This window comes from Rhinichthys klamathensis, unplaced genomic scaffold (genome assembly GCF_029890125.1).
Source record: "Rhinichthys klamathensis goyatoka isolate OS25496 unplaced genomic scaffold, OSU_Roscu_1.1 h1tg000055l_1, whole genome shotgun sequence".
NCBI classification, from domain to species: domain Eukaryota; kingdom Metazoa; phylum Chordata; class Actinopteri; order Cypriniformes; family Leuciscidae; genus Rhinichthys; species Rhinichthys klamathensis.
In genome coordinates, this window is record NW_026606600.1 from 1,285,749 (window position 1) to 1,302,294 (window position 16,546).

The 16,546-nt window shown below is 37.1% G+C and overlaps 1 protein-coding gene across 1 annotated transcript; it reads right to left on the bottom strand.

Moving 5' to 3' along the window:
- Positions 1-4,564: 4,564 nt before the first annotated feature.
- dnaja2a (DnaJ heat shock protein family (Hsp40) member A2a) lies at positions 4,565-15,907 on the bottom strand. Its single transcript, XM_056248445.1, has 9 exons — positions 15,749-15,907; positions 14,824-14,883; positions 14,019-14,245; positions 11,842-11,922; positions 11,471-11,604; positions 11,162-11,358; positions 7,491-7,635; positions 7,284-7,411; positions 4,565-4,845 (listed from the first exon to the last, which is right to left on the bottom strand). Exons 1-9 carry the CDS (start codon positions 15,824-15,826, stop codon positions 4,657-4,659), a joined length of 1,239 nt encoding a protein of 412 aa, XP_056104420.1. The 5' UTR covers positions 15,827-15,907; the 3' UTR covers positions 4,565-4,656.
- Between the last annotated feature and the right edge of the window lie 639 nt (positions 15,908-16,546).

The following is a 16,546-nucleotide window of genomic DNA, read 5'->3' on the forward strand; positions in this document are numbered from 1 at the left end:
TTACTAAGACTAATAATTTTGTCAGACATGTAACACTATGTTTGAATGTTTAATTTTCACAGCCCATTAGAGAAAATAGGATTCAGCAAGATTATCAATAATTTTCCCTTTTAAATTCGCTTTAAATTGAACAATTCTGCAGCAGGGTGTTGGGTTAATAGACACCCTCTATCATACATGAGATTCAGTTACAAACATTATTTATTAACAACTTTCCAAACCTGGAACTGAAGTATGAGTTTTGACAAGATTGAGATGCACTCAGTGGAAATTCTTTTGTAGCACCTTATATGAAATACTCAAAACTATTTCCCCTGATGCAAATTTAGCCATTTCAGTTTGGTAAGGGGGTGGGTTGTGATGTGAATAACACTGAAGGTACTAGGTACATTTATTCATGTCATTTTTCTGGAAAGTTTACAAGGAGGGACTCTTTTGATGTTTCTGTTGTCCTCGTCTTTAGTTGCACTCATTGCCATGCAATGTACATAAACATTTTATTTGATCAAATTACAAGCTTGGTCACAAGTTAAGCTTCTGTGGAAGATTGTGACTAGGGTGAAAACATGGAGCATATCTGGCTTGTAATCGTTTACTGATGTATTTTATTCCCTCTGCTTTTGCGTTGCAAGTTATTTTAAACTATTAAACAAAATCCTGTACCATGATGCTGATCATCAACTTGCTCTGTCAACTCAGGCTCAGATCATGAGTTCATGAATAACTACATAGCATGTGCAAATTGTGAGATCAGTAGCGTACAGCCAATCACATGCTTTGAAACAGTGAGACTAAGATTCATTTCTCATGAGAGTCAGTGTTCACTTCTATCTTCTGCTGAAGATTAAGAGATTACGAAACACGAGGAATTCGACCATTTACATGCTGCATTAAACCTAGAGTTGACACAAACTGATCTAAAACTTCACGAGTGAACGGCCACAGTTCATTTTAGATCGTCTGTTGTATTACCTAAATGTCAGCCATTAGGAGATATTAGTGCCAAAGTTGACTTATCAGTTGAAATTCTCCCTTTCTGACATCTCATCTTTGATATCAAAACCATTAATGGTGAATGAATATTGTTAATGCACTCTTGCATTTCTTTGAACTTATCATTTCATATGAGGTGCCTTTACTCATGCCTGTGAACTTTTAATGAAATGAGTTTTCCTACATGCATTAATAGCTTGTAATATTGAATTTTTTAAAAAGCTTGTTTGTTTCTTATGTATTTTTTGTTTACAGATTTTTGGAAATTGGCCCAACCTTAACATTGTATATAGTATTTTCAATTGAATATTAAAGTTATGGAGACTGTTAAGCACTTAAGTCTCTTTGTCTCATTTAGCAGTGCTTTCAGTTGTCGGGCCTGTCAGAATGCAAGAACACACGAATAAAATAAAAAAGTGCACCAGGTCGGAGAAATGGGTGTGTCGAAAGGTTTCTCATTGGTGAAAGGAGCTTCTCCTTGACAAATGAATAAATGTTTTATTGGATAAAATTGTTTGCTAAATTGCTTAATGTTAACCTTTTGCTTATGATGAACCATATCTATTTGTCCTTATCAGGCAAAACACTGATGTTTCGGTCACACTTTATATTAGGGTCCAATTCTCACTATTAACTATTTTCCTCAATAAACTTCTAATTACTGCTTATTAATAGTTAGTAAGGTAGTTGTTAAGTTTAGGTATTGGGTAGGATTAGGGATGTAGAATCAGGTCATGCAGAATAAAGCATTAATATGTGCTTTATAAGTAGAGCCAACAGCCAATATCCTAGTAATATGTTAATATACAACTAGTTAATAGTGAGAATTGGACTCTAAACTAAAGCTTTACCGATGTTTTTAGTTTACATGCACCTTTAGTGAAAATAGCCTACAGAAAAACATACAATTGTAAATCACAGTTGTATTACAAGTAACACAGTAGAAATGACTGCTTCTATAACATTTTTGCTATTGTGTGCAATCATAGGAAGACACAAAACATTTTTAAGAGACTTTTGTATCCTTCATATACTAATTTTAATATTTTTGAGTATTTGATTATGTATATTATTGCGTGAATCATTATCGCATTACAGTTAAAGAAGGGATTTGAGCTGATAGGATTATGACAAAAAGACAAACAGCTATTGTCTAAATTGGATTTATCACTTCCTTTTAATCTGTAGGCCAATAGCTTTTAAGTTTATGGCCCGCCTTTGTGTGGAACAGACAGCTTTTTCGACAAACTGTAAAGGCCTTTCTGCACACCCATTACTGCAGAGACAACACAGACGATGCCATCGCAGTCAACGGTGTAACATTAGGATGCACTGCCCTCTGGTGTTCTTTGCAGCCAATTACGTCATTTTAAATCAGCATGATGTTTGAGACCACAGCAGAGAACCACAGGCAGCACGCGACATTCCTGGGCAATCGAGATCATTTCTGCATGTAGTTCTGGGTCACAGGTGTTTCCTAAACTGCTCTGGTTTCACTGTCAGTTCAGATGTAACCCATGTATGGTTTGTGACAATTGACCTTTCTGGAGTGGTTCTACTTTATTACTTGGCACGTGGACCTGTCAGTAGAGAGCACACGTAGGACAACACATTCCAGATAATAGAGTCAAAAGTGAAGTGCTAATAATATTGGGTTGGTAAACATCATTGTACATTTTTAATCTGTAAAATACATTAAATTGTATTTTATATAGCTTTTAGATTTACATAAATGCTGAATAAACGTGGTTTTAAAGGGGTCATGCAACGTATTTCTTTTTATAATGTTCTCTGAAAGAATGTTACATCAAAAAACCTAATTCAGAAGTAATAAGCTACTTTCTATCCTGTTTTTGACACTGTCGAACACCCCGTTTTCTCCAAGTGGTGCTCACTGCAGTCAAATGACGACCAGCTCCTCCTCTCTGGAGCTCTAAGGGGGTGGAAGGATAGAGTTGTGGGTAGGGTTAGATATTTTAGCTCCACTCATTAGGCCCAAACTACATTCACTCCTCCTCGCTGGAGCTCTAGAGAGGAGGAGCTACAAGTAAGCTCCCTTTGCTCTCGTTTGAAAACTTCTGATGTTGAAAAATATCTCGTTACATAATTGAAACATTTGCCAACAATGTGAAACATTTAATCTTATTAAATATGCTTTATGCGCCTTGGCGATGACTTAAGGCGTTTCGTGTAAACGGAATGAAGAGTAAATCATAATATGAATTGTCACATGTCGTTCTTTCATAGTTCAAAAATGAGCGAAAAACGTAAAACTGCAATGTCTTACTGATGACAAAACAGAATAGCTGGCTTATTGAAGCTTTTATTCAGATAAGGTATTATATAACCACATAGATGCCCAAGCAAAGGAAAGAACAGCAGCTTTCGTATAACAAGGACGGCAATGCAAAGATGTTATTCCACAACTTGGCACTGGAATAATCCTGTTTGCCTCCATTTACTTCAGCATGACATGCAAGAATAAGTGAGCGGGGCTAAAGAGGAAATGAGAAGTAGGCGTTGATCTTCTGCATGAGCTTTCTTTCGTCACACTAGGACGCAATAATGTGACAATCCAAAACCAGTCCTTGGTTTCAGTAAAATCTGTTTTTGGAATAACGAGGAAGTTGAGTTCTTAAACTTAAAGGATATTTTTTTAGTACAATGACCTCTTATATGTCAAAAGATTTGATTTCTCAATTTATGACCCCTTTAATGCTATGCTAACTTTAAAGTCTGTCTCAAAAGTAACAACTGCAAACAATCCCAAGTAATGATTAAAGCACCAAATAAAGCAAAGACTGATTATTTTGAGGAGATATTGAAAGACATTTTATTCAACAACTCAAACTTTTTCACAGAAGATATAAGCCTAAAGGTGCTTTTTCCTCCACTCATTTCATTGTGTACGATGTCTCTCTCTTGACAGACGTTTCAATCAGTGAAGGGACCAAAATGTTCAACATGCACCTGGATAGCTGACAATAGGCAACTGATTTTATTTCAGCCATTTCAAAACATAAAACACACTCAATTGTGACAGCAGCTGATACAAAGCTTAAATGACAATCACTTATTTTATACATTTTATAGTCTCTTGTTCCAATTCTTAAAATATCAAAGAAAGGAAAAAAAAAAAAAAAAATCTACAAATAAAATAAAGTGGTAAAAATAGCGCACAGATACAAACAAACCTAAAAAAAAAAATTGATTGGTGATTAAGTCCCATGGAGGCATTTCTTTTTCTTTCTTTTAGGATCTCTCCTAAAATAACTCCTCTTCCGTTAGGTCACTGCTCTCCAACAAGTCTCAAGTCCAGGGCCAAAACTGCATTTTATGGTTAGATTTAAACTTGTGAATACTATGACAACAACAAAAAATGCAAAGTACACACAGAGTACGTTTCAATTACCCTTTTCTCTCTGAAGTGGGGTTGCCTCTAGAGGGCCGCAGGGAGAGGAGGAGGGGGCAAGAAAGGGTTACTAGATGCGGGATCATCTGTGCGTTTACTACAAGGGAATCAGGTGGTCAGGAATGGCTGTATGAAATTCTCATTTAAGGCAGCCCCGAATCGGATTATAAACACACCTGTTTATTGTGCAACTAGAACATTTTTTTAATCCCCACTGTTGGAGCCGGACAAGATATTTGCTGTGGTCGGGTTTACTGATGGGCACACTGCACGCCAGGCCCATGATGTCCTCCTTCTTCATCCGAGCTGTCGTTGTATGCTTCACGGCGGTGACCACCAGAGGAGCTCTGGCTCATGTCAAACTCCTGCAGGTCCACCTCCTCTGCGTCTCCAGAGATGACTGGCGCTTCGGCCCGTGTAGGCAGCAAGTCCTCTAACTCCTGCAAAAACAGGAGAGAAATATTAGGGGTAAGAAACCACACTAAGAACAGTAGTCAACATTTGAAGTGGATCAAAACCTTTCATCAAAATTATACCCGTTCTTGTCTTAGGACAACTTTGATGACCTTTTTTGATCCACTTCAAATGTTGACTACTGTATAAACATTCACTATTTTCAAATGTTAGGGTTCAGTAAGATTTAAATGTTTTTGAAAGACATCTATTTTTCTTATGCTCACTAAGGCCCCGATCCCACCAAACGCGTTTTTCAGGTTCAAAAACGCGAGGTGCAAAGCACTGCCCCGATCACACAGAACGCTTCTGCTTCACACGAACTGTTAACATTTACATGCGTAGAGAGCGTCTCAAAGTCTATCTCTGCATATGTTGTGAGTTTGGGTTGCTTATAACATTCATCTGGGAACGCAATGTGCGCCAGTATATCAGATTTTTAAGGTAAATAATTTATAAACCTACGCTAACACAGGAGAATACATCAATGTTTCTAAATAAAGAAACGTTTCTCCCAATGGCAGTGATAATCTTAAATCGTACAGTTTTCTAAAGTGATACAATAGAACGGCTGGGATTATAGCGTGTTTTCTTTGAAACAGTGTTTAATTGTATAATATTGCACATTAACATCACAAATACAAAATGTACAAAGTGTTTTTAAGCAGTAATGTGAATGTATCTGTCACCAGTGTCAAAGATAAATTTCCAATAAAGTTCAACTCAACTCAATCTGTATTATAATATTATTATGTGAACTGTTGTTCATCGAGCGAGGGTTTAAAACTTATTTTGAAATTGCGGAGTTTGCATGTTTTCATATCCACATTCTTTTTCAAGTTACAGTGGCTGTAGCATTGTTATTGTAAAGTGGCCAAATTAAAAAAATTAAGTGAACATTTGAATAAAAATGCCTTCAGGGCTTGAAGGTTTAATATTGGCAAAATTACATTTAAGAATTGTTTTTTCTGGGTAACACACAAAAGTAACGACTCGTAACTCCAAAACTATAGCAAGGAGAATCAAAAGGTAGGTATCGCTTGATAGAAAACTTTACATGTTTAGAAGAATTCATTACATTTGGACATTCTCATGCTGAGAAATATATGTGCTAAAGGGAAATTTCTACATATCTTTATCATTTGACATGCAATAACTCAGGAAGTGTGTATGGTAGGAGAAAAAAATATTGAGCTGCATCGGGATCAAATTGTGATAGTATAAAGTAATCAAAAGTTACAGCAACTCCATGAGGAATATCTTTAGATCCAAGTGAAAGATTATGGTAAGCTTGGGCTCTTTTTAATCGGGAGAATCTGCTGCAAATAATGCTTTTTCCTTGATCTGAGCATGTTTTTATGAAGTTACAAGCAAAAACGCGACAAATGTTGCATCTGTATATTATTTACATGGGTAAAAAAAAAAAAAAAAATCTAATTTAGTCAAAGCCCAAAACAACCATGTTGTACTTGTATTCTACTCCGCGAGACCTTTCAAATTACATATACATGACTATCTGAGTGAGCTGTAAGATGTTTGACATAACAGTACATAAAAATGTTCCTAATTTAATGAATTTTTTTTTTTACTAACTAAAAAAGCTAAAGCTTACAGACTAAGCTTCGAAATAACACCTATTTTCCATTGATCAAGGCAGTAGTTTTGAAAAATAGGATAAGTTTTTCCATGTCAGTACACTCCTTTTTAGAGGGACTACTCAGCACTCCTTAAGAGTTGATCAAATTGGTTAGATGCATTAAAAAGCTCCGTTTCTGAATTTCTTTGTGTTATTCCATTCAGTGGTTGCTTAATTTGATTATGAATGTTTTTCACGGGGTTGGCTTAAGGGGTTAAACAACAATTTAATCTGCTGTTGTTATAATACATAATGCACACAAGTTGATTGTTTATATTATGTATTTTAACAATATTTGGTTCAAATAAAGTATCAAAAGCAAGGAATCATACATGGTTTTATAGAACAATACAATTTCTTCATTGTTATGCATGTATTAAGACATTTTAAAGGCTATTGTTAAATTGGGTCCATTTTTATTACAACAAAAAACATCTGGTTACTCGATTAATCGTCAAAATAAACGTCAGTTTCAGCCTCATTTTATTTGAATAAAAATAGTTTAAAAAGTGAAAAATGACAATTTAAAATAATATTTTTTAACGTTTTAAAATATAATTTATTTCTGTCATGTGCAAAGCTGAATTTTCAGCATCATTCCTCCAGTCTCGATGCTTCAGAAATCAATTCAATATGATGATTTGCTGCTCAAAAAACATTTCTTATCAATGTTGAAAGCATTTGTGCAGCTTAATTTTTTCAATTTATTTCATCCTTGCTTAATTTCTTTCCAAAAATAAATAAATACCCACTTTTGAACAGTAAAAATGTCTTGTAAAATGGTCTTACCGTCAGCTTCTCTGGGCTTAACCAATTGTTGTCTGGGAACTGAACGTCAAACTTGATGAACAGGTCACCCTTCTCGAAGGGGTTACGGTACTGTGGCATACCCTCTCCTCTAACAACTCTGACTGAACCTGCAAAAGGACAATAACGTTTTCAGACAACATAACAAATCACTTAAAGAGCTACAAAACTCATTTCAAGAGGACTCACCTGGCTCAATGACTTTGCCAGCTGGGTATTTCACCACAATCTGCCTAGCATCTAAGTGTTTCAATGTGAAATGGAACCCACAAAGTGCTTCAACAAGGCCGATCTTATGGGTCATGTGCAAGTCGTTGCCCTCTCTTCTGTACGTCTGTTGAAAGAGGTTTAAAAGATTTAGCTATCTGATGCTAATTGATGCTTTAGTGATATCCCATATTAGTCAAAATCAGACATATCTCTTCACACCAACAGACCCTGTAAACACTCGAGGCATGTGAGGGAGGATAAAAAGCTGTAAAGCAGCATGTTCATGACACACTGTCACTGCAATCTGCTTGACAATCTGTCATATACACTTGGAGATGCAAAAGAGGGAAAAACTCCAACGTAGTAATAAGTAATTGAGTCACCAGCCACCACTTTTTTGTCGTTTTTGACAGGGGAAAAAGGTCAAGTAGTGCACCTCTTTCTGCCAATCTACCCACCGGTGACTGATTGCTCGCACCAACCGTTACCCTCTACACTGCACAAAACCTTTCTGCACTTCCTGTCTTTGACGAGACAAAAAAAAAAACAGCTCATACCGCAGGAACAGAATAATGGAAAATTTGGAGTTTGAAACCGATTTTTTTAAACTGCGGTATACCTTGAAACCAGTAACCAGCCCAAGCCTAAATCTGGGTGTTATTTGATAGCAGTGATTCATTTGAAAGCCACATTTCTAGTATTTGTAAAACGGCATTTCTCCATCTTGCAAAAAAGTTAGCAAATGCAGAAAAGTTAGTTCATGCGTTCATGATGACCTCAAGGCTAGATTATTGTAATGCTCTGTGTGGTTGCCCTGCACGCTTAATAAACAAACTCCAGCTATTCCAAAAGGCAGCAGCTGGTTCTTACAGGAAGTATGACTATATTAGCCCGTTTCTGTCAACACTGCATTGGCTCCCTATTAAATATTTCATACATTTTAAAATCTTGCCGATTACTTATAAAGCCCTAAATAGTTTAGCTCCTCTGTCTTAGAGCTCGCTCAAGTACTAAGTCCTTCACGTCTTTTGCGATCTCAAAATTCTGGCCAGTTAAGAATACCTAGAATATCAAAATCAACTGCAGATGGAAGATCCTTTTCCTATTTAGCACCCAAAAAAATCTTAGTGCGCGTCTGTCTCCCGAACAACGCTTTTAAGTTTAAATCTAGATTAAAAACATCTCTTTAACCCTTGCATACACAACACATTATTACATTTCTTAACTCAAATCTATTAAAGGATGCTTAGGCAGCATTACACAGGTCAACCGGAACACTTCCCACAACATCCGATGTCCTGGTTACATCGTAAGAAGAAAAGCATCTATGCTAATATTAGTCTGTCCGTCTCATCCTTATCCCCTGGTTACCATAGTCAGCTGGGTCCAGGCCGTATCCAGATCAGATAGTGGACCTGCACCTAGACGCGACCACAAGACGGCCCTGAATGTCAGCAGAGACCATGGTAACTAGACCAAGACAATATCCTGTGAAGAAAGACCTTGTTGACATGACAGACATCGGTACAGATCCTCAGCAAAGACCACAAGAACCAGAGAAGTCTTCTGCACAGACCCTGAAAGCCAACTTCGTCCCCATACTGATGAATCTGATCTTCAAGCAGAAGGAACTGGATGAAATATTTTGAATGATACCAATCACAATCTGTTTTTTGACTTGTGATATAGCCTGTAATTAAACCACACAATGTTCATTCGTTGGCCAGAGGAGATCCTGCCCACAAATTGATCCTGGTTTCTACCAAGGTTTTTATTTCTCCATTTTGTCACCTGATTGAGTTTGGGCTCCTTGCAACTGTCACCTCTGGTTTGCTTAAAACACCTGAAGCGCACACACACAGGCACGCGTTTCAGACAGCGCACAAACACTTAATTGATTCCTCTTTCGCATCTCCTTGTGCTTGAACGGACACATACACACAAAATGATGTAAAAAAAACTCTTCAAGTATTTTTGTAAATACATTTTAGGGCAGCACGATGTATAGAAAAGTTATCATCATCGCGATAATAATATATGCGATATCCATATCGCAGAGAGGTGCTATAAATTACTTTATTTAATTTCAGACATCCCAAGTCTCCCAGAAGTTCCGGGAGTCTCCTGCATATTGATAGCGGCTCCCTGATGCCCGCAAATTAGTTAAAATCTCCCGGAATCTAGAGCGAGCGAACAAGAGCGCGCATGCGAGACAGAACACGTATACTGTGCTCCAACCGTGTCGTGTAGCGCGTGTGCCTCATAAGACAGAACATCCTGGGGTGCGTTTCCCAAAGCCAACTATGGTCACAAGTTCCGTCGTTACCAATAGAGTTCAATGGAAATTGCGATCATAGTTGGCCAACTAAGCTTTTGGGAAACGCACCCTGATTGGCCTGTACGACTGAAATATGGCAATATTTTGGCTTCAATAGAAAAGTGACACAAATGCAGGTAGGCTACTGTGTAAGGGGCCGTTCACATATCGCGTCTAAAAACGCCTGGAAAGTGGAGCCGCACCGCTATCTCCTTTCCACAAGCACTTGCGTCTGTCGTTGCTATGCAACCATGAACTGCGCTGAGGGCTTTCCATGATGACGAATAAGTATCAGCAAATGATTCATTGATTTCTAGCCCTTGTTTTAGCTTTACTTCTAGATATATTTATGGAGATGAGAAATAAAAACCCGCCCTGTACAGCTATGATATTTCGATGTTGTTACGGAAAGGCCAAAGCTGATTGTTGGTTTTGGTCTCATGACCTGCGGTGAGCTTGCGGCATTCTGAAAAGTTGAGATGTTCTCATCTCATTGCGGCATAGGCGGGCATGGAAAAATGTGCTTCCATTTTGAGCATGCTTGCCGCGTTACTTGAAATAACGAATTTGCATGCGCAAAAAATGTGATATGTGAACAGAAGTGACGGTGTCAATAAGTCGTGCGGAAAAATTGTGGCCACGTCGAGAGGAAACTAATCTCCACAGTCATCTCATCTGAAACGCAGCCTCAGGGCTATGAAGACTTCAAAAAGTATAAGCCCACATCTACCAAAGCTGCTAACGAAATGCCATGTAACAATAACAGTCTCAAAGACAACCATTAATCAAAGTTTTGCAAGTGTAACTCCTTCTGCAAAAAAACTGAGATATTCTTCTGAAGATTAGAAGAATATATTTTAGCCTACCTGTTTATTTTAGTCTGATCATTAAATGATTTTTTTTTTAAAAAGCTTAATAAAAATAGCATTTCTCTAGGGAAATTTCATATCGCAAGAAATATCATTATCGCGATACTCAACATCGCATATTTTCCCAGTATCGTGCAGCCCTAATACATTTGGTTATGTCTTAAGTGAACACTAACAGTAGAGAAAGAAATCAGATGTGTATCATTATATTGGATCCGTGCATTAGGCATAAAGTGACAGCAGCCTATAAATACCTGCTGCTGTCCATGTCATTAATGTTAATCAAAACAACTTTAATAAAGATTAATCTACATTTAATTTACACAGTGAATGCTCGTGTCATTTTACATTTAGGCCTAATTACTACATTTCTGAACCTGAATATTACGGTTCATTAATGAGCACTGTCCCTATCAAATAAAAACAATAGTTTATGAACTTTAAGAAAGAGATCATTGAAATACCTCGTGCTCCTTTTCCTGCAGGACCAGGACAATGTCTCCAGGTTCTAATCCAGGTGCCTGGTCAGCCTCACCGCCGAAGGTGATCTTCTGTCCGTGCTTCATACCTTTATCCACATGCACCTCCAGAATCTTCACTTCTTTAATCACCTTCTTCCCCTCACACTTTTTGCAGCGGTCTTTCTCACTGATCACCTCACCTGGATCATAAAGAAACCATGAGCAAACCTTCCATCCACATGAACATGCTGGCTGAGAATCACAACTCAGTAATACTACTGGTCAGAGTGGATTCAGACTCCAGTCCCTTACCTTCACCATTACAGTCAGTGCACACTGACTGCATCTGTTGCACCATGCCAGGAGCCAGCTGTCTGATCATTATGCGCATACCACGCCCCCTGCAGGCTGTGCACTTCTGGACCGCACCAGACTTCCCACCTTGACTGAGGAGACAAAAACCGCCTCAGTTTCACGAACACATGAATTAAATAAAGGGCACGATTCAAACTCTTTAAAAGCCTGTGTGGTCTGCACAGCTCAGGCTGATTTCAAAATAACTCATAAAACGCAGGTATTTATTGAACTGACTGGGTGTGGTGGGACAAAGAGAAACTGAGACACTCATCATTACAAATCTTTTTCTCCCTAATTGTCGTGAAATAAGTTAAAATCTTACTCACCCATTACAAGCGCTACAAAGAACATTCTTGCTCAGCTGTAATTTGGTTGTTTTTCCATTGTACAAATCTTCAAGTGACACCCTATGGGGGGGAAAAAGGGTGAGAAAGCTCTTCCAGAATCCAGAATATTACAAGAGCAGCCTAAAAACTGAGATTGGAAACCACCCAAAAAAACCTTATTGACATGTTTAACCTCTTAAGCCCAGAAGGCATTTTTAGGGTTGTTTTTTTCTGAGTGACACACACAAAAGTAAAGACTCAAATCCAAAACTATAGCAAAGAGAGTCAAAGGGTAGGTATCGTTTTATCGTTTGATAAAACACTTTTTAAATGATTAGAAAATATAGATATATATTACATTTTGACATGCTCATGCTGAGAAACTGCTGATAAGACTAAAAAAAATATATGTATTATACAAATAGGTAACACTTTACAATATGGTTCATTAGTTAAAAACCTTAGTTAACATACTAAGAATGAACAATACTTCTACAGCATTTATTAATCTTAGTTCATATTAATTTCAACATTTACTAATACATTATTAAAATCAAAAGGTTGTATTGGTTAACATTAATGTACTGTGAACTAACATGAACAAAAAAATGAAACTACAATATAGTTCATTAGTTAAAGGTTCATTAATTAAAATTAGTTAATGCATTAACCAACATGAACTAACAATGAACAATACATTTGTAACTATTTTTTAATCTTTGTTAATGTTAAAGTGTTACCTAAATGTAAAACAAGCATTAATTTGTTCATATAAAGTATCAAAGTAATCATATGGGTTTTATTGAACAACGCTGTTAAAATACACCATGTAAAATAAATGATATAAACTAACAATGTAACTTATGTACATTACGTAAAAACAAATGTCAAACTCAGTGCAAGTGTTAACCTTTTATTTTGAAATCACGATGAACAATTTGCATATATTTCAGAAAGATATTTATGTATTCTCCTATGTTAGCATAGATTTACAAATTAGTTGCGTTACGATTTCGTGAAACGGCGCACACTGCGTGCAGATGAACGATATAAGCCACACAAACTCACAGCACGCAGAGATGGAGTTTGAGAAACCCGAGATGCTGACACGCATATAAATGACAGTGCAACTATGAAACACGCTTCCATTATTGGAAACCTAAACAAACAGCACATTCAGAGAGTGAGTATGTGTGGAGGAGCATTTACTGTGAACAGAGCTGAGGTACTTAACACAATCTGCATGCATGTAAATAATTAAATCGTTGTGCTTCTGTGGAAAACAAAAAAGTGATTTTTTTTTTTAACTGAATCACAGCCTTTGTGATTTCATGATAGCACTTTGCTATATGATGATTGTAAATGGTTTTAAATAGATCGCGTAGCCTTATAAAACGGTGTAATAATGTGGTTCATTGATTCTCATCTGTGGAATGCGCCACTTTCGGTATTTTGCCGGTCACACGACACAGGCAAATTGCAATCGAGGATTTTTTTTAAATCGGGTACTCGACTTTAATCGAGGAATCGTTACAGCCCTACTCAAGTTTAGTCAAAGCCCAAAACAATTATGCTTGATGTATTCTTCTCCGTAAAACCTTTCAAATGACATGACTATCTGAGCTGTATGTTTTCGACATATTGCAGTACATGGAGTAAAAACAAGTTTTCATCATTTATGTAATACTTTTTTGTACTATTTATCAGCATAACCCAGCACTACTTAGGAGTTTATCAAATTGGCTAAATTCATTGTACAGTTCAGACTCTCGTTCAGACTCTCTCTAAGCTTTCAAATGACACCTATTCTGTGTTGATCAAGGAAGTGGTTTTGAAACATAGGATTATACATTTTTTCGTAGCTAGGTGGCGCCCTCTGGCGGTACACTCCTTTTAGAGGGACTACTCAGCACTCGTTAAGAAAAAATTAAAAAGTTGAGTTTCTAAGCTTTAAAATTATACCTCGTGTCATTCCATTCAGTGGTTGCTTAGTAATTTGATAATTTTCTCGCAGGGGGTGTTCGGATTTAAGGGGTTAAAGCTTCTTAACTATACATGTGCTTGGCCACAGTGAGAGGGGGAAATAGAAAGGAGGTCAATGTGACCGCTCAAGGACCGAGGAGAGAAACATTTTTACACAGATCTCTAAAAAGTGGAAGCCTTGTGATTTCACTTACTTCAGGGGGTGGACCATATCTTCTCCTCTCCGCCGCCCTCCGTTCCTGCTCCGACCCTGTCCACCCATGAAGCCAAACAGACCACCGCCAAAAATATGGGAAAATATGTCATCCATCCCACTTCCTCCACAGCCACCTTCTCGCAGACCCTGTTCCCCATAACGGTCGTACAATTCCTTCTTCTCTGGTGTAGTTAGTACTTCATATGCAAAGCTAATCTCTTTGAACTGAAAAGAAAAAAAAGATTACATCTTTGAATAAAGGCATTATTACTACTTTAAATGTGTAGTTCACCCAAAAGTTTACTCACACATCCAAACCAAAAAGACATTCATCTTCAAAACAAGATATTTTAAATGAAACCTGAGATATGTGGCCCTCCATTGAAAAAAAATATCCGTATCCAAGCGGATATTCTCATTTTTCAATCAAGCCCGTTTGAGCGGCTGTTTAGTTTTTCATGTGTTTTTTGAATGTGCACTGACGTATCGATGTAAACAAAAGGCTAATACATCAGTTAATCATATAAAGCTATAATGTCTCTTCAAAAGACACTCAGGTTTCATTAGATCATAGAACTTCATTTGTTTTTCAAAAATAAACATTCAAATAATAAATTAACCAAAACCAAGATTTTATGAATATTTCAACATTTCCCAATTAACCTCAAATGTACAAAATGATCATAATCCCTCCACAACACACTCATTTAACAGTGTTTTAGATTTCTGCATGTCGTCTTATATGAATGTGCACTATATTTGGAAAGAAGTCATTAATAATATTATCATGCAAGTATTCTTACCTTGTCCCCAGCATTTGGATTTTTGTCAGGGTGATATTCCTTTGCTAATTTCCGATAAGCCTGAAATATATTTATGGTTTCAGAAGGTTAGTTTCACTTCAGAAAGCATCAACGAAACATCCCGCATTTAAACAATTCTCTTAACAAAAGGAACAGGTGTAAAAGTAGAACGAGTTACTCTTGCCTGAATATCCTAGACCTAGCATATAAGTTAGCTCACAAGATTTTAGCATATGATTAAGAGAACGACTCCTACGGAGTTTCAGTTTGTGCGTCACATTTACATGAAGCCGCTTGAACAGCGCAAATTAATATCATAATCCAAAAACAACAAACTAGTGAGTTGAAACTACTGACGCTCCTCATTGAACAGATAATTACAGTCTGTTTATCGACTCAGTATGGGTTGCGCCAGAGCTGAAATCCCTCTTCGCCCAAAACATAACATGACTAGCAGCTAATTGTAATTGACAACGAATATAAAATAACCACAGGACCATCATACGCAATTAGTTGTACATGTGACCTATTTGGCATTATGACACACATGGAAAGGGAAAAGCCCAGAGTCAAGGCCTACACACCGGCCACACTGTGATCTGATGCTAACTGTGTTTTCAGCCGCTACATGACGATATAACGTTACATAATGACTGAGTTTAATGTTCAAGTCACGGCTAAGTTCAAACATACACAGGTAAACGGACATAAAAAGACAGCAGATTGGCTTGATTAAAACCCACAACACCGCTCCATCTCGTCGGTTTTGTCCAACGATCTGGTAACTATAGACACTAGGCCAAACTCAAGACGAGCTTTAGCTCAGTGCTAATCTCTCTCTCTTCCTGATTCACACACAAAACTTCACACTCTGAAACAGCGCGAACGAGCACCGAAATTAAAGACAAGACACATAAATCCATACCTTTTTCAGTTCGTTCTCGGAGGCCGAGGGGGAGACCCCGAGAATATCGTATAGTTTGGTATCGGCGACGTTGGACATGGCTTTGCTGAGTGAAGGACTGTCTGCGGGAAGCGGAGAGATGAAGAGAGACACCGGCCGGAAGCGTCAACTTTAACCTCTCCACACGCGCCTCCTCTCACAGTCACAGCACTAGCACATGTCATCATGATATAACGATAACTATTACACACATCCTTCATTTTAACATTAAGAAACTTTATTTTGACGAATATTGTTTAAGAAATGCAATAAAATCATTTTACATATATCCAATCCAACAAAAACCATTGCGTGACTGGTCCATGTTGTCCAAATAGCTGCTGCTTGTGTGAGACTATTCTGAAATGTAAATCGATTCGGGACATCTATCATGGTTTTGTTTATTAATGTTTGTGGCTTCCATATACTATTTTTTTTATTTAATAATTGATTATTATTATGTTTATGTTTATAAATAAAACTTAATATAAAACTTAATACAATGCAATAAAAAAAATCCCACAAAGAAAAATAGCAAATAGCTATTGCGAAGTACAAAACAAATTATGACTTAACAAAAACACATTTCAAAAATAAAATAAAAACTAGAACATGATAAATAAACTGTATTTAACACATATCTTCTAATATAATATAATTTTCTTATTGTATATTATTTTCGATGTGTGTGCTTTCTAGAATGGATCTTTACTATCCCTAATTTTGCATTTTAGGCTCATTTGAGAATAAATTACCTGCATTTGCTTTCAGCCCCCTCTG

What these genes read in the sequence shown, in the direction of transcription:
- dnaja2a (XM_056248445.1), bottom strand. Translation starts at nt 15,826, where the DNA reads ATGTCCAACGTCGCCGATACCAAACTATACGATATTCTCGGGGTCTCC. An exon ending in CACTGACTGTAATGGTGAAG is followed by an intron (nt 11,359 to 11,470) that starts GTAAGGGACTGG and finishes TTTATGATCCAG; the next exon opens with GTGAGGTGATCAGTGAGAAA. An exon ending in TAAGCCCAGAGAAGCTGACG is followed by an intron (nt 4,846 to 7,283) that starts GTAAGACCATTT and finishes CTGTTTTTGCAG; the next exon opens with GAGTTAGAGGACTTGCTGCC.